This window comes from Haliotis rufescens, unplaced genomic scaffold (assembly GCF_023055435.1).
Source record: "Haliotis rufescens isolate VD_foot unplaced genomic scaffold, xgHalRufe1.0.p SCAF_33, whole genome shotgun sequence".
Classification (NCBI taxonomy): Eukaryota; Metazoa; Mollusca; class Gastropoda; order Lepetellida; family Haliotidae; genus Haliotis; species Haliotis rufescens.
The window spans coordinates 5,567,161-5,591,339 of NW_025964035.1; the positions used below are offsets into that span (position 1 = coordinate 5,567,161).

Genomic DNA, 24,179 nt, shown 5'->3' on the forward strand with positions numbered 1-24,179 from the left:
TATTTATAGACCGCCGTCATATAGCTGGAATATTGCATAACGAGGCGTTAAACAACAAACAAACAAAATGATATGCATCTCCATTCCACACGGACGCAGGTTCTTCTAAAGAACAACCCTCTAATTTTGATTAAAAGTATCATTTATAAAGAATAATGTTACACGATGATACATTGCATCTAAACTGACGGGCAAAAGAAAGTATACGCTTGAAAACAGGATTTGATACAACAATTACCATAACGTTACTGGGCTGAAAACAGTCACCGAAACACTGCAAACTTGAGATCCAAGACAACATTTATACCCGTATCACATGGAATACCTTAGAACAACCATTTCTTGTTTCATTTTAACCACCCTCTAACATAAGTGTATACTTTCTTTTGACTTGCAGTATATTCAAATAACCAAACATGTCCTTCATGCGTTAAACAGAATCTATTCAAGAGAATATTTACATTATATACGTCTCTGGTGGTAATGAAAACAACAATGATATGTCTACTTTCAAACAACAGTTTTATGTGGACGCCGTCAGGCCATCACCAGTGTCTTCCTTGTTCGTCCCAGGAAGTGTGGACACCCGATGCATTTATTGATACAGTTCACCGCACACAGCTGCTGTTTCATGACCGTCTTCTTCCTGATGACCATGTAGATGATGAAGCCGGCGACAGACGACGCCACCAGCATCCCTATCCCCAGGCCGACCACGCTCCCTGTGAACAGTCATATGTATGGCCTTTGATGTTCACGTTATTTGTGTTTATTGTTTATCGCCGCACTCAGCAACATTCAAGCTGTATGACGGTGGCTTGTACAGCCGTCTGTTTGTTTGTTGTTTATCGCCGCACTCAGCAATATTCCAGCTATATGACGGTGGCTTGTACAGCCGTCTGTTTGTTTGTTGTTTATCGCCGCACTCAGCAATGATCAAGCTTTATGACGGTGGGCTGTAAAGCCGTCTGTTTGTTTGTTGTTTATCGCCGCACTCAGCAACGATCCGGCTATATGACGGTGGGCTGTAAAGCGTCTGTTTGTTGTTAATCGCCGCACTCAGCAATGATCCGGCTATATGGCAGCTGCCTGTAAAGCCGTCTGTTTGTTGTTTATCGCAGCACTCCGCAATAACAAAGCTATATGACGGTGGCTTGTACAGCCGTCTGTTTGTTTATTGTTTATCGCCGCACTCAGCAATGATCCAGCTATATGGCAGCTGCCTGTAAAAAGCGTCTGTTTGTTGTATGTGACGTCGGTAGATACCATTTCTGTTTACAGCTTATATCTCACCTCCCGTATACTCCAGCTTGACGTTCTTCCAGGGATGCTCCACTATCACCGTGTCCTTAGCACTCACAGAGTAGGGGCGTGGCTTCATTATAACTCCCTGCAGAGACGTGCATCATTATTAATATTGTCTCTCCTCAACAGTCATAGCGTAACTATACATCCACTTTACAGAAGACAGGGGGTGGTGGGGTAGTGTAGTGATGAAAGTGTTGGCTCGTCACACCAAAGACCAGGGTTCGATTCCCGACATGGATACAATGTGTGAAGCCCATGTCTGGTGTCCCCCGCCGCGATATTACTGGAAATTTGCTAAAAGCGGCGTAAAACAATACTCATTCACTCCCTAATGAAGACTGTCTCAGAAACAACAGGTAAGAAATACTCTCTCGTTCATAATGCCGAGCGTGAGGCAGGGCAACAACAAGTACCATCATATAACGTCTTTGGTGTTTGCCGCAGACTAGGATAGCACCACCGACCTTCCGCTCCCCGGTCCCACCTGGGAGGTGGTCCTGGGTATTGGTGACAGACTATGATTTGACATCGTAAATATATTAAATAAATATACCTATGATCTCGATTCACTTTAATGAGATAATGTCTAATTTGGAGGGGCGGCGGTGTAGCCTTGAGGTCAAGCGTTCACCCGTCACGCCGAAGGCACGGGTTCTTTTCATCCAACTTTGGTACAATATGTGAAGCCAATATCTGGTCTCTTCCACCGTGAAAGTCATTGAATATTGCTTAAAGCGGCGTAAAACAATACTCGCAATTTAGACAAAGGAAATATTTGTATTTTGTGTATGATTCCATTAATCTAGGGTGCACGGGTGGCACAGTCGTCTGAGGTGCCGCAGTTCGCAGGGTGGCGGCCCGTGTGCACACCAGAAACCTATGATCGTCGGTTGGAATCCCGGTTCGCCCCGATTATGTTTCTAGGTTTGTCAGCACAGTGCCCGTGCTCGTGGGTTTCACCGAAGTGGTAAACGTCTAGGACCTGCATCACTAAAAGCTTCCATCCATATTAAGCTGAGACGCCGTGGTAAAACTGGAATACTGTTCAAAACGGCGTTAAACTCAACTCACTCACTAACTCACTCGATCACGCGTTCACCAGGACGTATTTGCGTGGCTACTATAGTCTGTATCAAGCCCAGTATGAGTGAGTGAGTATGGCTTTATGCTGCTTTTAGCAATATTCCAGCAATATCACGGCGGGGGACATCAGAAATGGGCTTCACACATTGTACCCACGTGGGTCCAGTATGAGAATGACAAATCAGTATTGCCTTGTCTGGGAAATTCTTACGTTGATGTTGATGGTGAAGTTTCCGGAGTTGATGCCGTATTTGAGAATGTCCACTGCGTCCTGCAATGGCAGCTGAGATACGGGGTTAGCGACATCGCCGGGGAGGGGGGCCTTGTCCAGCAGTCGGAACGACACCAGGACATCCTTGCTGTCCAGAAAATCCACCTGTAACCGCGGTCACATCATTCCATCACGGCACTCTCGAACCATAATCCATATTGATTGTGTTACACAAACTTGAATTAAGATGGTTGCAGAGAAACTAAATGTTTGTTTACTGAAGGGGAGACTGAGGTTAGAGAGTACAATTACGTTTGTTAGTCTGATGGGGAAGACGGAGTTTGGAGAGTACATAATGTTTCTTACACGAATAGGGAAGACGGGAGCTGGAGAGTTTCTTACACGAATAGGGAAGACGGGGATTGGAGAGTTTCTTACACGAATAGGGAAGACGGGAGTTGGAGAGTTTCTTACACAAATAGGGAAGACGGGAGTTGGAGAGTTTCTTACACAAATAGGGAAGACGGGCGTTGGAGAGTTTCTTACACAAATAGGGACGACGGGGGTTGGAGAGTACCTGAATTTTTTTTACACTAATAGGAAAGACGGGGATTGGAGAGAACATAATGTTTGTTACACCTATGGAGAACCCGAGATTTGGAGAATAGCTGAATGTTACTCTAATAGAGACGACGGGGGTTGGTGAGTACCTTGATGATTATCACACTAATAGGGAAGACTTGAGTTGGAGAGTACCTGGATGTTTGTTATTCTGATGGGAGAGATAGTGGTGTAGCCTGCCACTGTCACCAAGATGAAATAACGGAACATCGTCAGTTCATCTGCCACGAGCTTACTATACTGAGCTGAAAGAGAGACAGGATGGATATTAAACGATGGATGACTACCACTACCACTACCACACTCCTAGAGCTGATATATTTACTACAACTACCACTAATACCACTACCACTCTCCTAGAGCTGATATATTTACTACAACCACCACCACTACCACTACCACACTCCTGGAGCTGATATATTTACTACAACCACCACCACTACCACTACCACTCTCCTAGAGCTGATATATTTACTACAACCACCACTACTGCCACTACCACACTCCTGGAGCTGATATATTTACTACAACCACCACCAATACCACTACCACACTCCTAGAGCTGATATATTAACTACAACCACCACTACTGCCACTACCACTCTCCTAGAGCTGATATGTTTACTACAACCACCCCTGCCACCACTACCACTCTCCTGGAGCTGATATATTTACTACAACCACCACTACTGCCACTACCACTCTCCTAGAGCTGATATATTTACTACAACCACCTCTTCTACCACTTCCACTCTCCTAGAGCTGATATCTTTACTACACCCACCACTACTGCCACTACCACTCTCCTGGAGCTGATATATTTACTACAACCACCACTACTACCACTACCACTCTCCTGGAGCTGATATATTTACTACAACCACCACTACTGCCACTACCACTCTCCTGGAGCTGATATATTTCCTACAACCACCACCACTGCCACTACCACTCTCCTAGAGCTGATATATTTACTACAACCACCACTACTGCCACTACCACTCTCCTAGAGCTGATATATTTACTACAACCACCACTACTGCCACTACCACTCTCCTAGAGCTGATATATTAACTACAACCACCACTACAACTCTCCTAGAGCTGATATATTTCCTACAACCACCACTACTGCCACTACCACTCTCCTAGAGCTGATATATTTACTGCAACCACCACTACCACTCTCCTAGAGCTGATATATTTACTACAACCACCACTACTGCCACTACCACTCTCCTAGAGCTGATATATTAACTACAACCACCACTACAACTCTCCTAGAGCTGATATATTTACTACAACCACCACTACTACAACTACCACTCTCCTAGAGCTGATATATTTACTACAACCACCACTACTGCCACTACCACTCTCCTAGAGCTGATATATTTACTACAACCACCACTACTGCCACTACCACTCTCCTAGAGCTGATATATTTACTGCAACCACCACTACTGCCACTACCACTCTCCTAGAGCTGATATATTTACTACAACCACCACCACTACTACTACAACTATTACTACTTCTACTACAACTACTACTACTATAAGTCCTACTACTACTACTACTACTACTATTAACACTACTACTAACACTTCTTGTACTACTACTACTGATAATGATGTGAGCACATCTTCTACTGCAACATCTACTACTACATCTACGACAACTACCATAACAACAGTTGCAACAACAACTACCACAAATGCTACTGCGGCTACCACAACTGCTACTACATTACTACAAGTCCTTGGACATCAACAACAACTACCACAATGTAACGGATGACCAAGTTCAGGCATTCCTGTGAGTAATCGTTCGGTAAGTGGGATGTCCTGAAAGACATTCTGAGAATGAGATTAAAACGTTCCTTTCATCTTTCTTCCATCTATCAACCAGTATCAGAACCTTTTCAGTTTACCACTATGGTTCGTATCTTTTAAAAATCTATTAACGATGCAGCATTTATATCAGTGAAATTGGGCTTTATTTGAAAGTTGTGTAAGTTGTGTATTTTTAAAATTTAACTTTCTTTTATTAAATTTGTATTTTTCCCAGAGGGATAGAGTTGATAAACGGAAGCTTGTGAGTTGAGGGAGGGGGGTACCACTACTGGAGTTGTACACGGTCAAAGCTACCTGGTAAAATAAACTTTATATCCTTCTTGTGGTTGGGGCCGAAGCAAGGTGTGATGTCAAAGTCAAGGAGAGACGGCTCGTCGTCGTCGTACTCGTAGATGTTGAAGGTGGTGTAGAAATTCACCTGTTGGAGGAGGCACTGGATGAAATTAATCTCCTAAACACGTTCCTGCTATGGAATGAGGATATGATTTACCTTGTCTGGCGAAGATCGTTGTATTCATGTGGCCTGCAGCTTTAACCGAGGGGGGAGGGGGGAGGGGGAGGGGTGAGGGGGAGGGGGCACGGATTGAGGGGTAGCAATTAGCTCTGCAGAAAATAAAGATAGTGGGTTTCGATGCTGCTTCTCCCGAATTATCTTTCCAGGTTTGTCAGAACCATACCAGTGCCAGTGGGTTTGCAGAAAATAAACAAACTACAAAGATAATATTTTGCAACCACACACGCACACACTCAACACACACACACTCAACACACACGCACACACTCAACACACACACACGCATGCACCACTGACACGCACTACACACACAGAAACAAACCACACACACACGCCAAACACACCGCACACATTCAACACACACACGCAAGCACGCACGCACGCACCACACACACACGCACCACACACACACGCACCACACACACACACACACACACACACAGAGACAAACCACACACACACACGCCAAACACTCACAGACACACCACACACACGCAAACACACCACACACACACACACACACACACACACACACACACACACACACACACACACACACACACACACACACACACACTTATTAACTTATTAACGAAACATTACCGATGCCGCGGCGATTGACAGCTGGACCGGAAGTATAGAGTTGTTTCCGAAGCCATGTTGAAACAACCAGAGTGGCTGAAACGGGATCATTAGAAACTACTCACTGCAACTTCCGGTTGAGCATTCTAGAAATCATGACTTCTTTCATATTATTTGAAGAACTTAAAATGAAGTTGAAATGTTGAAATGTAACGTTTTAATGGCCATGGGCCTGATCTCACGTTCAATGAATAAACGTATTTTTGGTGAACACAAAAATACCATGTTCTTGACGAGAAGAAGAATACATATAAAATGTTGTTTTCGATCGTTTTGAGAACTTAAAGACTGCAAACGCGATATGAAGTTATGTACCTAGGAGGGGATTGTGAGTGAGTATTGTTTTACGCCGTTTTTATCAATATTCCAGCAACATCATGGCGGGGGACGTCATAAATGAGCCGTAGGAGGGGATACATGTGTGCGGATCTTTGAGAGGTTGTACGAATAGAATGAGATTTGGCCTGGATCTGAAGTGTGTGGAGCTTAATTCTATAATTTACAAAAGTAAAATTTCATGTGCTTTTTTGTCTGCGAGAGAGTGAGCTCGCACAGTTACCCTATCCTGAGATCAGTTTTGTTCAGAATCACACATAGGGCTAATTTAGTCGCCCTTTTGGGAGAGAAGTGAAGCATGTGTGCCACAAGGATTAACTTCGTCCCATTCAGTGTCTTAACACAAACACCCGTTGTTTAAACTACGCGGCACCAATAGCTATATCGCTCCCATGTTAATCGTTGTTATTGTTATTTAAAATTAAAATAACATGCTGCCGTTTCCATGCCAAAATCTGCCGTTTCCATGCCAAAATCGCAGCCTGTTCGTCCGCCAACATCAAGTGAGATATCGCATCAAATATGAAGATTCACGACGTTGGGTTGGTGCTTACCGTGGCGAACAGAAACTCCCACGTTGAGTTAACGCCTGACCCCCGGGCCGGCCAGTCGTTCCGTTCCTCCACCCATACGTCGCAGTCAATCCCACGCACTGACCTCTGTAACAGCGAGTAGGTACATTCTTCAGGGTGATCTGTTTTCAGGATGTTACACGTAACGTCACTGTAGGACGATTTTCAATTCCCAGGTGCACCCTTTCGGAACAAGATGTCGCCATTTGTATTATACGGTGGCCCATAAGGGACGTGGAGTCTGTTTTTCAATATTTTGATATTTCACTTACTGTTATCGTAACCTTTTGCAAATTAACACGATTTGTCATACAAATATGTGATAAATCATGTATAAAGAAGATATTGAATTGCTGAAATGTGAAGCGAAAATGTTAAACACTAAAATGAAAATGCAGAAAACTATTTCTACCGCGGTGCTAACTATTTCCAACGAGGTGATAATATTTCCACAGCGGTGAAAATATTTTTGTTTTATTATTTTATTTTTTGACATTTTCGCTTTTTTTTGACATTTTCCTTTTTGTTTATGACATTTTCATTTTAGTTTTTGACCTTTTCGTATTTGTTTTTGACATTTCCATTTTATTTTTGACATTTTCGCTTCACATTTCGGCGATTCAATAGTTACTTGAAAGTATATTTTCGGTTGTTTTTATACATGATTTATCACATATTTGTATGCCAAATTGTGTTTATTTGCAAAAGGTTATGATTAAAGTAAGTGAAATATAAAAATATTGAAAAACAGACTCCATGTCCCTTATGGGCCACCCACAAGGCGAAATTCCAATATATACAAAATATACAATTTTACCGGGCAGTATTATTGTATGTGACAAGTGTATACTATTGTCAATTATGACAACTCTATTTGGAGTGTTATGAAATAATTTGTATTTGTTTATGTTGACAGCATTTTACATAATATAGAACTTGAGCAGACAGTTATATCAATAATATAAATAATAAGTGTGCCATCTGTTTACAAATAAGAAGATCTATACATACAAGTCGTGCAGAGTAGTTTTAAACAATGATGGTAAAATAAATATATCATGAATATCGGCAAATATGAATATATACAATTTAATATAATTTACTTTTCGTTATTTACGCTATTTTTGGCATTGAATGTATGTCGTTATACATACGCATATAACTCTATTTGATATGTAGCTATGTCGTTCAGATATTAGGCAGTATTTTGTTCGCTCACAGATTCCGTAAAGCTTCTAAATAAAAAAAATCGTCGCACAGTACTTTTATCGGTGTACGATAAAAAGCGGAGAAATTTACTGTTTTTCCTTGCAGAATAAATTCTCGGACAACACTTAGAAATGTCTCTTTTAAAAAAAAACAGGTTTAATATTTGCGCTTAAATTTACACCATCAAATAGGAAATCTGATATTTCCCACCGCTGCGTAATTTTATAGCCAGAGGAAGATCCAGTGTCGCGTGAGCGCAATTCTCGCACAACCTTCACTTTTCCGATCTTAGGAAAATGCGCGCCATAAAAGTAACCTCGGCATCCAGAGGGTTAAAGCGGGAAAACTAAACATGTTGCCGCTTCCACATGTATCTAAATGTTCACTAGTGGAATCGTGCGGTTTTGTGGCTGCTTTATTTGTGAACGGTGAAGATTCATTCTTCTTTTTAATTTATGTTCTGTCTTCCCGATATACTTTTCATTGCATCCACTACAAACAATCAAGTAAATATCATTTCTAGTATCACAAGTCATATTTTTTTTTACAGTAAATTTAGTGTCTTTTGTAATTTGGACTGAACAGCCTTCAATTATAGTGCTGCAAGTAAGGCAACGTTTGTCACCGCACTCAGAAACCTGTGGAGTGATGACAGTAGATTCAAAATTTGAACTTGTCACAATCTTCAGATTCACCTCAGTGAGCTAGCACTATAAATCGGCATCAGTCCGGGCTAGTACAAGCTCACACACACACACACACACACACACATACACACAAACACACACACACGTACAAGCACGTCGCTATAGAAGTGCAACGTTACACCCCAATTAATTCTGAAACTTCATCTAAAATCTTTGACATGAATTGTGAACATGAACAAAGGCGTTTCCCAAACTGAACAGCTGCTGTATACATAAACGTGTATTGTATTGCATGGCTTCTTGCATGCAGTGACATCTGCGAGCTTCGTGTCATCAATATATCAATAATGTGGTTCCTATCTTTTCCCCAGTCAGTTTACACCCAAGTGCATCTTTAGAATTCAGCACTTCTGGTGAGGACGATGTTTGCCAAAGGACACATGTCAAGGTCAATGCCGTACTAATAACCTAGTGACGCACGTAACAACGACTGTCAGTCTGTCTGCTACAGCTACCATACCATCATCCCTGTCACAACTGGCTTATTAACGGCTTATTCAAAATATTAATTGTAGAAAGTTCGTTAAGACTAACGTATGTCGTATACAGTCCTCTAATTTGATAAAAAAAGTTGGTTGGTCGGTTGGTTGTTTTACGCCGCACTCAGCAATATTCCAGCTATATGACGGCGGTCTGTAAATAATCGAGTCTGGACCAGACAATCCAATGATTAATATCATGAACATCGATCCACGCAATTGGGATCGATGACATGCATCAACCAAGGCATCGAGCCTGACCACCCGATCCGGTTAGTCGCCTTTTACGACAAGCATAGTCTCCTTTTACGGCAAGCATGGGTTGCTGAAGACTTATTCTACCCCGGATGTTTACGGGTACTTCTCCTGTGGGAAACAAAAGCCCAAATACACACCACCCCATCGTAAGCTAGAGTTCCAGATATGGAGTTCTTATAGTATTGTGTTGACACCATCTTGACGTGAGTTGGGTCCACGTTGACGGCGTCCAAACCATTGACGGCGCTGACAGTACAGTTGCCGCCCACAGAGTCAATCACATAGGCTGTACCTGTAACAAGACGTTATAACAGTTCAGAGCGTAAGGTCTCAAGAAAGGTAACCTTACCAGAGCGCAAGGAGATCGAGTGACATCTTTGCTTTGCAATGCTTTGCAGGCCATTGTGGCGTCATCGCTACTATGGCGTCACAATCAAATCACTCCCATGCCACTGAAGCTGTTTTGCTGCATTTCACCTTGGAAGAAGGGTTACCTGTGTTGTAGTCGTGTATCTCGGACACCATGTGGGTGCTGTAGACGGCTGCTGTGGGCGCCGGCCGGTACTGAAACTTGGACATCTTCGTGGAGAAGTCGTACCATTCCTTGAATCAGTGAGCGAATGGGTTTAACACGGCAAATATTGGTAAATGTGAGGGGCGTGTCAGTTTCATGTTTGGGCGTGTCAGGGGCGTGCCATAAACGTGTCAGGGAAAGTCAGGGAGGTGCCTGGGGCGTGTCGTGGCGTATCCAGGGCGTGTCAGGGGCGTACCATAAACGTGTCAGGCAAAGTCAGAGAGGTACCTGGGGCGTGTCGGGGCGTATCAAGTGCGTGTCGGGCGTGCCATAAACGTGTCAGGGAAAGTCAGGTAGTATCGAGTGCGTAATGGGGGCGTGCCATAAAGGTGCCACGGAATGTCAGGGAGTTGTCTGGGGCGTGTAGTGGCGTATCCAGGTCTTGTCAGGGGCGTGCCATAAACGTGTCAGGGAAAGTCAGGGAGGTACCCGGGGCGTGTTGGGGCGTCCCATAAACTTGTCAGGGAATGTCAGGGAGGTGCCAGTTTCGTGTCGGGGCGTGCCATAAACGTACCATGTAATGTCTGGGGCGTGTCGGGGCGTATCAGGGGTGAGTCAAAAACGTGTCAGGGAATGTCAAGGAGGTGTCTCGGTCGTGTCGGGGTGCATCAGGGGCGATTCGTGTCGGGCACCTCAGCTTTCCTGGGGTAGTGGAGAGGAAAGTCTCGGGAGAAAACGTTTTTACACTTTGGTGAAACCCATCAGCAAGAGTTACCGGTGGACGTATGTCATTATGATAAATACAGAGACACATCGTCATTAACGTATGTCATTATGATAGATACAGAGAAACGTCGTCATTAACGTATGTCATTATGATAAATACAGAGACACATCGTCATTAACGTATGTCATTATGATAGATACAGAGAAACGTCGTCATTAACGTATGTCATTATGATAAATACAGAGACACATCGTCATTAACGTATGTCATTATGATAGATACAGAGACACATCGTCATTAACGTATGTCATTATGATAGATACAGAGAAACGTCGTCATTAACGTATGTCATTATGATAAATACAGAGACACATCGTCATTAACGTATGTCATTATGATAGATACAGAGAAACGTCGTCATTAACGTATGTCATTATGATAAATACAGAGAAACGTAGTCACTAACGTATGTCATTATGATAGATACAGAGAAGCATTGTCATTAACGTATGTCATTATGATCAATACAGGGAAACGTCGTCATTAACGTAAAATTTATAACCTCGATACATCGATTAAGAGAATTTTACGGTCGCCAAACCTCTTTTACTTCGTCTCTTTCGTCGTTGATCACCAGGACATTTCAGTCTCTCAGGATGTACGGACTGTAGATGTCATTTGCATGACGTGTCCGTCACACCTTCACATCATCATGATGTCATATATCGAAAAGAATACTTGAATATTCCGACCGTGGATACAGTTCTTGCGGAAAGGTTCTTTCAGGGGTGGGTAGTTGTTTTGGTGGAGGGGATGGTGCATTTACCATACAACTTGCATATAAGTAGTAGGAACATTGCTTTTGTTGGTCGTGTAAACCAAAGTTTAACATACATAGCATGCGCGCACACACACCCTCTCTGGGCCCGCGTCTGTACACTCTTACCCATAGAAAGCTGACGAAGTTGGATGTCGGCACTACCATCTCCGACTTCATCTTGAAGTAACCACTGTACTTGGGGAAGGGCTTCGTGTTATTCCGCCCCGGACAGATCGTGTTGTCGGGCACCTGTCAAGGAGGTAATACAAGTTAAGTTCATTTCAGATCGTATTGCCCGAAGGCCATATGCTCAACTACATAAAGTGTATACAATACAGTGTAGGTTCGTTTACAAATAGATTCAAATGTTTCATTTGAGTCCACTTCTGCTCTTGAAGTCATTCTTGAAATATGACATGACAGATATTAAATGTTGATAATTTGTGGATGTCACATTGCGAGGACATTGTTGGATGGCAGGTCTGATTAGGTATGTTTTGCTTTTGAAAGTTTACTGAGGATGGACATATGAAGGTGAAACGATACATCGATATTGATTAGGTTACAAAATGTGCATCCTATTTCACACTTTGAATGTTGTGGTGTCTGCCGGCGTCAAGAAATGACTATTCTGGTTGGTACATCTCGGATAATGGAACACATTACTGTTAATGTTTCTTTGATATCATGACAAATGGGAAATGTACAGCTGTTCATAATACAATTATATACTTTTTTTTCATTTTCCTTTATTTTGCTTCTGATATAAAGTTTATCATCTTGTGTTGGTAGTCTTTGGCTTCTGTATACTCTTAACGAAACTTATTGATACAGCGGGGCGGTCGGGTAGCCTAGTGGTTAGCGCGTTCGCTCGTCACGCCGAAGACCCGGGTTCGATTCCTGACATGGGTACAAAGTGTGAAGCCCATTTCTGTGTCCCCCGCCATGATATTGCTGGAATATTGCTAAAAGTGGCGTAAAACCATACTCACTCACTCATTGATACAGCATACAGGGTAAATGCATATACGTGTATGTTTGTGTGTGTGTGTATGTGTCTGTCTGTATGTATCAGGGCCTGGGGGGGTGAATGCTGCAATGACAGTGGACACCACACGTTGTAATGATGGAGACAGCTTTACCTCGAAAACTGTTGGACCAAGGTCAATGTAGGGGAGATAATCCGAGAATTCGTATATGTGGTCGAAGTTATAAGATGTTGTCGCATCTGTGTAGCGTCTTCCGGTCACATGACATCGCACCGGAACCTGTTTGGTGTTCGAGGCCGTCTGCCAGTTGTTCTGAGCTTATGGAATAAATTGGCTGTTCAGTCTTTGACCCGTTAATGTTACGTATACAAAACCACACAAACAGTTTTTTATCTGATGCTACTTTAACTTTCTTATAAAATAAGGAGATAAACCTTCTGTGTTTAGGAATAGAAATATGAGGTTGTCTAACTGTAAATTAGATGCATCTGAATTGTATTTGTTAAGCGAGCGCGTTAGCGGTTTTTAATGTATAAATACGCGGCAGCTAACATACAGAAACTACCTCACAATTGAAAACACAGAGGGTTTATCTACCAGAACGACAGGGCGCTTTAGAAATGGCGCTCTCATGGAACGCGTGCTTACACATCGGCAAAGAGGTCCGCTATCTTGGACCGCGTACTTACACATCGGCAAAGAGGTCCGCTATTTTGGAACATGTGCTTATACATCGGCAAAGAGGTCCGCTGTCTTGGAACGCGTACTTACACATCGGCAAAGAGGTCCGCTATTTTGGAAGGCGTACTTACACATCGGCAAAGAGGTCCGCTATTTTTGAAGACGTACTTATACATCGGCAAAGAGGTCCGCTGTATTGGAACGCGTACTTATACATCGGCAAAGAGGTCCGCTGTATTGGAACGCGTACTTACACATCGGCAAAGAGGTCCGCTATTTTGGAAGGCGTACTTACACATCGGCAAAGAGGTCCGCTGTCTTGGAACGCGTGCTTATACATCGGCAAAGAGGTCCGCTATTTTGGAAGGCGTACTTACACATCGGCAAAGAGGTCCGCTGTCTTGGAACGCATACTTACACATCGGCAAAGAGGTCCGCTGTCTTTGAACGCGTGCTTACACATCGGCAAAGAGGTCCGCTATCTTGGAACGCGTACTTACACATCGGCAAAGAGGTCCGCTATCGTGGAAGGCGTACTTACACATCGGCAAAGAGGTCCGCTGTCTTGGAACGCGTACTTACACATCGGCAAAGAGGTCCGCTGTCTTTGAACGCGTGCTTACACATCGGCAAAGAGGTCCGCTATCTTGGAACGCGTACTTACACATCGGCAAAGAGGTCCGCTATCGTGGAAGGCGTACTTACACATCGGCAAAGAGTTCCGCTATCTTTGAACGCGTACTTACACATCGGCAAAGAGGTCCGCTATCTTGGAACGCGTACTTACACATCGGCAAAGAGGTCCGCTATCGTGGAACGCGTACTTACACATCGGCAAAGAGGTCCGCTATCGTGGAACGCGTACTTACACATCGGTAGAGAGGTCCGCTATCTTGGAACGCGTACTTACACATCGGTAGAGAGGTCCGCTATCTTGGAACGCGTGCTTACACATCGGCAAAGAGGTCCGCTATCGTGGAACGGGTACTTACACATCGGCAAAGAGGTCCGCTATCGTGGAACGGGTACTCACACATCGGCAAAGAGGTCCGCTATCTTGGAACGCGTGCTTACACATCGGCAAAGAGGTCCGCTATCTTGGAACGCGTGCTTACACATCGGCAAAGAGGTCCGCTATCCTGGAAGGCGTACTTATACATCGGCAAAGAGGTCCGCTATCTTGGAAGGCGTACTTATACATCGGCAAAGAGGTCAGCTATCTTGGAAGGCGTACTTATACATCGGCAAAGAGGTCCGCTATCGTGGAAGGCGTACTTACACATCGGCAAAGAGGTCCGCTATCGTGGAAGGCCCTACTTATACATCGGCAAAGAGGTCCGCTATCGTGGAAGGCGTACTTATACATCGGCAAAGAGGTCCGCTGTCTTTGAACGTTCCGAAAAGCGGTAGTGACAAACATTAAACTTATTACTTAAATTCAAGATTAATTATTTATCTCTTGACAAATAATAGTCTAAAAAAACTTGATGAAATATATAATACCGCATAGATCCGTGTTTTATTTCATCGCAACCTGTTGCATATGGCACTGCTTAGAGGCAACCAATTTATTTCTTGGAAATCAACACGACAGGTTCCATTGTATGGGGTAGCAGGTTATCGAAATAGTGGCAAAAAATATATTAGTAGAGTTTTTTAGTTAGTCTGAAGTTGTTCTCATGTACCACTTGGTTTGAAATAACTCCCCAACAGTAATAGATTTTAAGAATGACTATCTCTTCACTCCGAATTTTGACATAGCCGAAGTCATCTACTTCCAAATTCTTCACTGGCCATCCCAAGTAAAGGTGTAGCATAAATCCCCCTGTCGTATCATGTAGGTAGCAGATGTACTATCAGTCCCCACGGTCCCCAGTATGGTGGCCAAACTGGGAATCAATATCGTATTTCTTTTCGTTGACTGTGTTTAATAATCGAAACCTTTTAATATTTTCTTTTTTCAAATATTTCTAGTTGTTTACTGTCCTTCGACGGCAGGTTTTCAGTATAATATTTGTTCAAGTCACAATATGACAGAGACATTGCCTTTCTCACTCACTCACTCACTCACTCACTCACTCACTCACTCACCCACCCACTCACTCACTCACTCACACAAGCACTCACTCGATCACACATGCACTCACTCACTCACTCACCCACCCATGCACACAAACACTCACTCACTCACTCACACAAGCACTCACTCGATCACACATGCACTCACTCACTCACTCACCCACCCATGTACACAAACACTCACTCACTCACCCACCCACCCAACCACCCACCCAACCACTCACTCACTGTTCTTTTGGCTATGTGGCCTTCATACAGGATATGAAGAGAAAAAATGTTTTGTACATTGTATTCTAATTTCGCAAACGCATTGTACATTTAATTGACCACTGAATCGCCTCCACTGACCTGTGTAGTACCACGTGACGTTCATGGTGGCGTCCAGTGACTTCCAGTACACACAGGACTTCCACGCGTCAGTCTGGATGCCTCTCACCGTCACGTGACCCAGGTACTGCTCGGGGATATTCCCGCCAAACTCAAAAGCGCTACCTGCCGGATATGTCCCATCCGATCCATTTCGGAACCTCTGCAACCCAAACAAGAAGTTGTTGTCGGATGTGGCGAGATTCTGGACTTTGCACGTTGGGTATCCGGAAGCTGGGGAACAAAGTGATGAAGGAGAGGTACAGTAAACTACAAACATGGGATTAAAAAATGTATAAAGCATATGACATCGAGTATCTCGAAAAAAGACATTCTAAAGGCAATGTTAGTGACAACAACGTTTAAACCCACTCCTATTCCGGAAACTATCGAATATTAACGAGTTGTCATCAGGTGATCCGACGTCATTGTGTTTCTGTGTAGTGTTTCTGTATAGCGTTTCTGTATAGCGTTTCTGTATCGTGTTTTGTGTAGTGTTTCTGTATAGTGTTTCTGTATAGCGTTTCTGTATCGTGTTTCTGTGTAGTGTTTTTGTATAGTGTTTCTGTGTAGTGTTTCTGTGTAGTGTTTCTGTATAGTGTTTCTGTGTAGTGTTTCTGTGTAGTGTTTCTGTGTAGTGTTTGTGTGTAGTGTTTCTGTATAGCGTTTCTGTATCGTGTTTTGTGTAGTGTTTCTGTATCATGTTTCTGTATAGCGTTTCTGTATCGTGTTTCTGTGTAGTGTTTTTGTATAGTGTTTCTGTATCGTGTTTCTGTATCGTGTTTCTGTGTAGTGTTTTTGTATAGTGTTTTTTGTATCGTGTTTCTGTATCGTGTTTCTGTATAGCGTTTCTGTATCGTGTTTCTGTGTAGTGTTTTTGTATAGTGTTTCTGTATCGTGTTTCTGTGTAGTGTTTCTGTATAGTGTTTCTATATCGTGTTTTTGTATAGCGTTTCTGTATAGTGTTTTTGTATAGTGTTTCTGTATCGTGTTTCTGTATAGCGTTTCTGTATAGCGTTTTTGTATAGTGTTTCTGTATCGTGTTTCTGTATAGTGTTTTTGTATAGTGTTTCTGTATCGTGTTTCTGTGTAGTGTTTTTGTATAGTGTTTCTGTATAGTGTTTCTGTATCGTGTTTCTGTGTAGTGTTTTTGTATAGTGTTTCTGTATCGTGTTTCTGTATAGTGTTTTTGTATAGTGTTTCTGTATCGTGTTTCTGTATAGTGTTTTTGTATAGTGTTTCTGTATCGTGTTTCTGTGTAGTGTTTTTGTATAGTGTTTCTGTATAGTGTTTCTGTATGGTGTTTCTGTATCGTGTTTCTGTGTAGTGTTTTTGTATAGTGTTTCTGTATCGTGTTTCTGTATCGTGTTTTTGTATAGTGTTTCTGTATCGTGTTTCTGTATAGCGTTTCTGTATAGTGTTTTTGTATAGTGTTTCTGTATCGTGTTTTTGTATAGTGTTTCTGTATCGTGTTTTTGTATGGTGTTTCTGTATCATGTTTTTGTAAAGTGTTTCTGTATCATGTTTTTGTATAGTGTTTCTGTATCGTGTTTCTGTATGGTGTTTCTGTATCGTGTTTTTGTATAGTGTTTCTGTATAGTGTTTCTGTATCGTGTTTTTGTATAGCGTTTCTGTATAGTGTTTTTGTATCGTGTTTCTGTATGGTGTTTCTGTATCGCGTTTCTGTAAAGTGTTTTTGTATAGTGTTTCTGTATCGTGTTTATGTATGGTGTTTTTGTATAGTGTTTCTGTATTGTGTCTCTGTGTAGTGTTTTTGTATAGTGTTTCTGTATCGTGTTTCTGTTTCGTGTTTTTGTATAGTGTTTCTGTATCGTGTTTCTGTATAGCGTTTCTGTATCGTGTTTTTGTAAAGTGTTTCTGTATCGTGTTTTTGTATAGTGTTTCTGTATCGTGTTTTTGTATAGTGTTTCTGTATCGTGTTTCTGTATGGTGTTTCTGTATCGTGTTTCTGTATGGTGTTTCTGCATCGTGTTTTTGTATAGTGTTTCTGTATCGTGTTTTTGTATATTGTTTCTGTATCGTGTTTGTGTATGGTGTTTCTGTATCGTGTTTTTGTATAGTGTTTCTGTATCGTGTTTCTGTATCGTGTTTCTGTATAGTGTTTCTGTGTAGCGTTTCTGTATCGTGTTTTTGTGTAGTGTTTTTGTATAGTGTTTCTGTATCGTGTTTCTGTGTAGTGTTTCTGTATAGTGTTTCTGTATAGCGTTTCTGTGTAGTGTTTCTTTATTGTGTTTCTGTATAGTGTTTCTGTATAGTGTTTCTGTATAGTGTTTCTGTATAGTGTTTCTATATTGTGTTTCTGTATAGCGTTTCTGTATAGCGTTTCTGTATGGTGTTTCTGTATAGCGTTTCTGTATAGCGTTTCTGTATAGCGTTTCTGTATGGTGTTTCTGTGTAGTGTTTCTGTATAGTGTTTCTATATTGTGATTCTGTATAGCGTTTCTGTATGGTGTTTCTGTATGGTGTTTCTGTATAGTGTTTCTATATTGTGATTCTGTATAGCGTTTCTGTATGGTGTTTCTGTATGGTGTTTCTGTATAGTGTTTCTATATTGTGATTCTGTATAGCGTTTCTGTATCGTGTTTCTGTATGGTGTTTCTGTATGGTGTTTCTGTATAGTGTTTCTATATTGTGATTCTGTATAGCGTTTCTGTATGGTGTTTCTGTATGGTGTTTCTGTATGGTGTTTCTGTATAGTGTTTCTGTATGGCGTTTCTGTACAATGTTTCTGTGTAGTGTTTCTGTGTAGTGTTTCACTACAGTGTTTCTGCATAGTGTTTCAGTGTAGTGTTTCAGTATAGGGTTTCTGTCTAGTGTTTCTGTAGATCTCAAGCATCATGACATTACCGCCGATGACAAGTCCTCCTCTCCACCACTACCCTACTCTCAAACCCCTTCCATCGCCCGTCATACCTCTCCCCAGCCCCCTCTCCACCACTACCCCACTCTCAAACCCCTTCCATCGCCCGTCATGCCTCTCCCCAGCCCCCTCTCCACCACTACCCCACTCTCAAACCCCTTCCGTCCCCGCCATACGTCTCCCCAGCCCCCTCTCCACCACTACCCCACTCTCAAACCCCTTCCATCGCCCGTCATGCCTCTCCCCAGCCCCCTCTCCACCACTACCCCACTCCCAAACCCCTTCCATCGCCCGTCTCTCCACCGCTACCCCACTCTCAAACCCCTTCCATCGCCCGTCATGCCTCTCCCCAGCCCCCTCTCCACCACTACCCCACTCTCAAACCCCTTCCATCGCCCGTCATGCCTCTCCCCAGCCCCCTCTCCACCACTACCCCACTCCCAAACCCCTTCCATCGCCCGTCTCTCCACCGCTACCCCACTCTCAAACCCCTTCCATCGCCCGTCATGCCTCTCCCCAGCCCCCTCTCCACCACCACCCCACTCTCAAACCCCTTCCATCGCCCGTCTCTCCACCACCATCCCACTCTCAAACCCCTTCCATCGCCCGTCTCTCCACCACCACCCCACTCTCAAACCCCTTCCATCGCCCGTCATGCCTCTCCCCAGCCCCCTCTCCACCACTACCCCACTCTCAAACCCCTTCCATCGCCCGTCATGCCTCTCGCCTTACCAGGTTGGGGGTTGACGACAAGCAGCTCATTGTGGTTATAGTCGTAGTAGCCCAGAGCCCTCTGGCCATCGGACGTCTGTGACAGCAGGGCCCTGTTGTTGCTGCCGTCGTACCATTCCTGAGTGTCGATGGTGTAGTCGTTGTTCAAGATGTTGCACTCAGTGTGCACGGAGTAGACGGGCGGAAGCTTAGGGCGAGTCGGGCCTGGGCAGGTATATATTGACTTACATCAATAAAACTGATACACCCGGAAGTGACGTTATGACTCAGCTCAGCTCAGCTCAGCTCAACTCAACTCAATATTGTATGAAAGGCCTTAGGCCCGTAAACAACGGAGTTACATAACATACAAAGTCAAAGTAACAATTCACTTCGTAACAAAAATGATGTACGTACAAAGCCAGTTGATGTTGTATCAGAAGATCCTTGCAGGACAGTATTGAAGACAATCTTATAGCGTTAAAATGACTCAGACACAATGGGATATACTCAGACACACAATGGGATACACTCGGACACACAGTAGGATACACTCAGACACACAATGGGATACACTCGGACACAAAGTGGGATACACTCAGACACACAATGGGATACACTCAGACACACAATGGGATACACTCAGACACACAATGGGATACACTCAGACACACAATGGGATACACTCAGACACACAATGGGATATACTCAAACACAATGGGATACACTCAGACACATAATGGGATATACTCAGACACACAGTGGGATACACTCAGACACACAATGGGATACACTCAGACACACAATGGGATACACTCAGACACACAATGGGATGAACTCGGACACACAATGGGATACACTCAGACACACAATGGGATACACTCAGACACACAATGGGATACACTCAGACACACAATGGGATATACTCAGACACACAATGGGATACACTCAGACACATAATGGGATATACTCAGACACACAGTGGGATATACTCACTGAGACACACAATGGGATACACTCAGACACACAATGGGATACACTCAGACACACAATGGGATACCTCAGACACACAATGGGATACACTCAGACACACAATGGGATACACTCAGACACACAATGGGATATACTCACACAAACACACACACAACGGGATACACTCTCTCTCTCTCTCTCACACACACACACACACACACACACACACACACACACACACAATGGGCTACACAGACTAAACTACTCACACAATGGGCTGAACTCGAACACGCAGTACATACTCTTACAATGAGTTACCCTCACAAGTTTGTTTGTTTGTTTGTTTAACGCCGCACTCAGCAGTATTCCAGCTATATAAGGACGGTCGGTAAATTATCGAGTCTGGACCAGACAATCCGGTGATTAAATCATGTTCATCGATTCACGTAATTGGGATCGATGGGATGCATCTACCGCACATGACGCACATTTAGCCACACATACACAAGGGGCTACACTCACTCACATACTCGCCATGACCTATGCTCACACATATACATATACACTCACATACACACATACACACATACACACATACACACACGCTCACATATACACATACTCACACTGACATTCACATTCACATTCACACATTCACACACTCTCTATGAACTATGCTCACACACCCATATACACTCACATACACACATACACATACACACACATACACACACGCTATCACACATATACATACACTCACACACACACTTACCTGTGTTGGTGTTTTGGGGCACAGTACACACGCCGTTATCCCTCCCATGTAGTACGGACACAGCCGGCACACAGAGAAGACACACGATCAGGAGACTCAACATTCTACAACCGAACAATGATTTTTTAACGAATTGTCTGTATACATTCAGCATGATGATCGGAGAACCACTGTACGAAACGTATTGGTTTGAAGACATGCCAAAGAGGGAACAGATAGCGGAAACGCATCTTGCTTCGCGGAAAAAAGTATTGCATGGCACGGGCTGTTCGAGCACGTGCGGAGCGAGGAGATCGGACTTGCTTGAGTTAACGTCACTTTTGGCTTGAGATGTCGTCGCGATAGGACGTACATCTGTCACTTTGGTTAATAGTTAACATTCCACTGCGCAACACGTATTTTTCATTCCACAGGGGTGCACGGGTGGTCCAGTCGTCTAAGGCTCCTCGATTCGCTGTGCAGAGTTGCGTCCCTTTGGCACACCAGAAACCTTTGATTGTGGGTTCGAATCCCGGTTCGCCCCAATGGTGTTTCTAGGTTTGTAAGCACCATACCCGTGCTCGTGGGTTTCACCGAAGTGGTAAACGTCTAAGACCTGCATCACTTCGGGCTTTCCTCCCACATTAAGCTGACACGCCGCGATATAACTGGAATACTGTTAAAAGCGGCGTTAAACCCAACTCTCACTCTCTCTGTCTCTGTCTCTCTGTCTGTCTGTCTGTCTCTCTCTCTCTCTCTCTCACACACACACACACTAATACACACACACACACACACACACACACACACACACACACACACACACACACACACACACACACACACTTACCAACACAATGACGAATACACTCACACACATAAGCACACGAACACAGCACACACACAGTACACACTCACACACACGCAGAGACCCACACACTCTCGCTCACACACATTAGCACACAAACACATGTACAAACTTACACACGCACACACCGACATACATAAACACACACTCACTCACTCACACAGAGGCACACAGTCACCACACACGCAAGCACACACGCAAGCACACTCACACACACTCACACACAGTCACACAAACATACACTCTCACAGACACAGGGACAGCCACAAACACACACAGATAGACAGACACACACACTTACACATACAGAAGCACACAGTCACACACACACACACATACACGCAAACACAAGCACATTCACACAGTCACACAAACATACTCACAGACACAGGAACACCCGCAAACACACACGCACACACACAAACGCATTCACACAGTCACACAAACATACACACTCACTGACACAGAGGCACCCACAAGCACCTATCCACACAGAGACAGTCATTCACACACACAAACGCGCTTTCTCTCTCACATATTTGAATAAATGGAGAAATTCCCTTATATACTGATGTAAAATGAATAGTAGTAATATTAATAATATTTGCGTAATATACACCTATTTGGGTACGCATAAACTTATATATATTATATTACATAGTGAGTGAGTATGATTTTAGCAATGGAATAGCAATATCAGTGCAGGAGACACCAAAATGGGCTTCACATATTGTACCCATGAGGGGAATTGAACCCGGGCCTTTTGTGTGACGAACAATTTAACAACTAGGCTACCACAACGCCCCTTAAATTACTATACATACATGCAGATACAAAGTAAACATTCACAGTACATTGTACAATGTATAACATCACACACACACACACACACACACACACACACACACACACACACACACACACACACACACACACACACACATATATAAATATATATAAATATATATAAATATGTAAGTTGGCTATATAATATATCTACATCCTATATATGTAGGTAGAGGGTCCGCCCGGAGAGCGGAAGGTCCGGGGTTCGATCCCCGGCCGCGTCATACCAAAAGACGTTAAAAGATGGTACTTGTTGTAACCGTGTCTGGCGCTCGGCATTAGGGGCTAAAACAAGGACTGGTCGGCTCGGAGTCAGTGTACTGTGTCTGAGTGAGGTATTCATGTTAAACTGTGGCATGGTTTCTCAGTGAGCTAGCACTATAAATCGGCATCAGTCCGGACTAGCACAAGCAGCCACACACGTACATGCACGTCGCTATATAAGTGCAATAATCTTGGACGCGACGTTAAACCCATATCACCTCATCAAGTTAGATATGAATGCTCATTGGAAAATATATAATATATGGACCACAAACTCACAATCGACTTGAACGTGTCTACCTGGTGTCACACGCACAGTTTTGAACACATATATACTTGCCTCTGAGCACAATGCGTGAAAACATCCAAGGTTAAGGATTAAATTACGTTACTTAAGATGGTATATAAGCTTCATAATAATGTATGGAATAGCAACCATAATTCGTTTTGTACTGAAACTAACATCACGTCAAAGTAACGTACCTGTTGATCGGACAGTCCAGATAAGTAGGTCAGTGTGAGATTGACAATAGAAGGTTGTACATTGCCTTGGTACGACTGATAACATTGATCTCGTTATCACGCGTGTGCTCAACTTCTGCAATCATCGCAAAAGGTACGTACAGCCATGACGAGACGGCACTGAAGCGGTCTGGTGGAAGACAGGAACCTCGTTAACCCGGACTGTGCCTGTCCTGGAGAATCATGTGGATTAACAAATACCCAGATAATTAATCTGGGTACCTTGTATTTTCTCCCCGTGTATATTCCAGGTTAGCATAGATCCATAACAACCTGTGCTGGCCGTAAACCAAATGGATCGGGTGGTCAGGCTTGGTTAATAGCGTGTCATCCTACCCCGATGGAGTGGATTGGTGCTTACAATATCAACCATTGGATTCTCTGGTCCAGACT

The 24,179-nt window shown here is 43.4% G+C and overlaps 1 protein-coding gene across 1 annotated transcript; it reads right to left on the reverse strand.

Moving 5' to 3' along the window:
• Nucleotides 1-124: 124 nt before the first annotated feature.
• On the reverse strand, nucleotides 125-23,860 carry LOC124150291. Its single transcript, XM_046522264.2, has 15 exons — nucleotides 23,748-23,860; nucleotides 21,308-21,411; nucleotides 19,585-19,788; nucleotides 15,954-16,205; nucleotides 12,999-13,162; nucleotides 11,983-12,105; nucleotides 10,290-10,398; nucleotides 9,933-10,087; nucleotides 7,125-7,229; nucleotides 6,196-6,270; nucleotides 5,373-5,496; nucleotides 3,359-3,468; nucleotides 2,603-2,767; nucleotides 1,294-1,390; nucleotides 125-722 (listed from the first exon to the last, which is right to left on the reverse strand). The coding sequence occupies exons 2-15, from the start codon at nucleotides 21,408-21,410 to the stop codon at nucleotides 538-540; spliced, it is 1,971 nt and encodes a 656-aa protein (XP_046378220.2). The 5' UTR covers nucleotide 21,411; nucleotides 23,748-23,860; the 3' UTR covers nucleotides 125-537.
• Nucleotides 23,861-24,179: the final 319 nt, after the last annotated feature.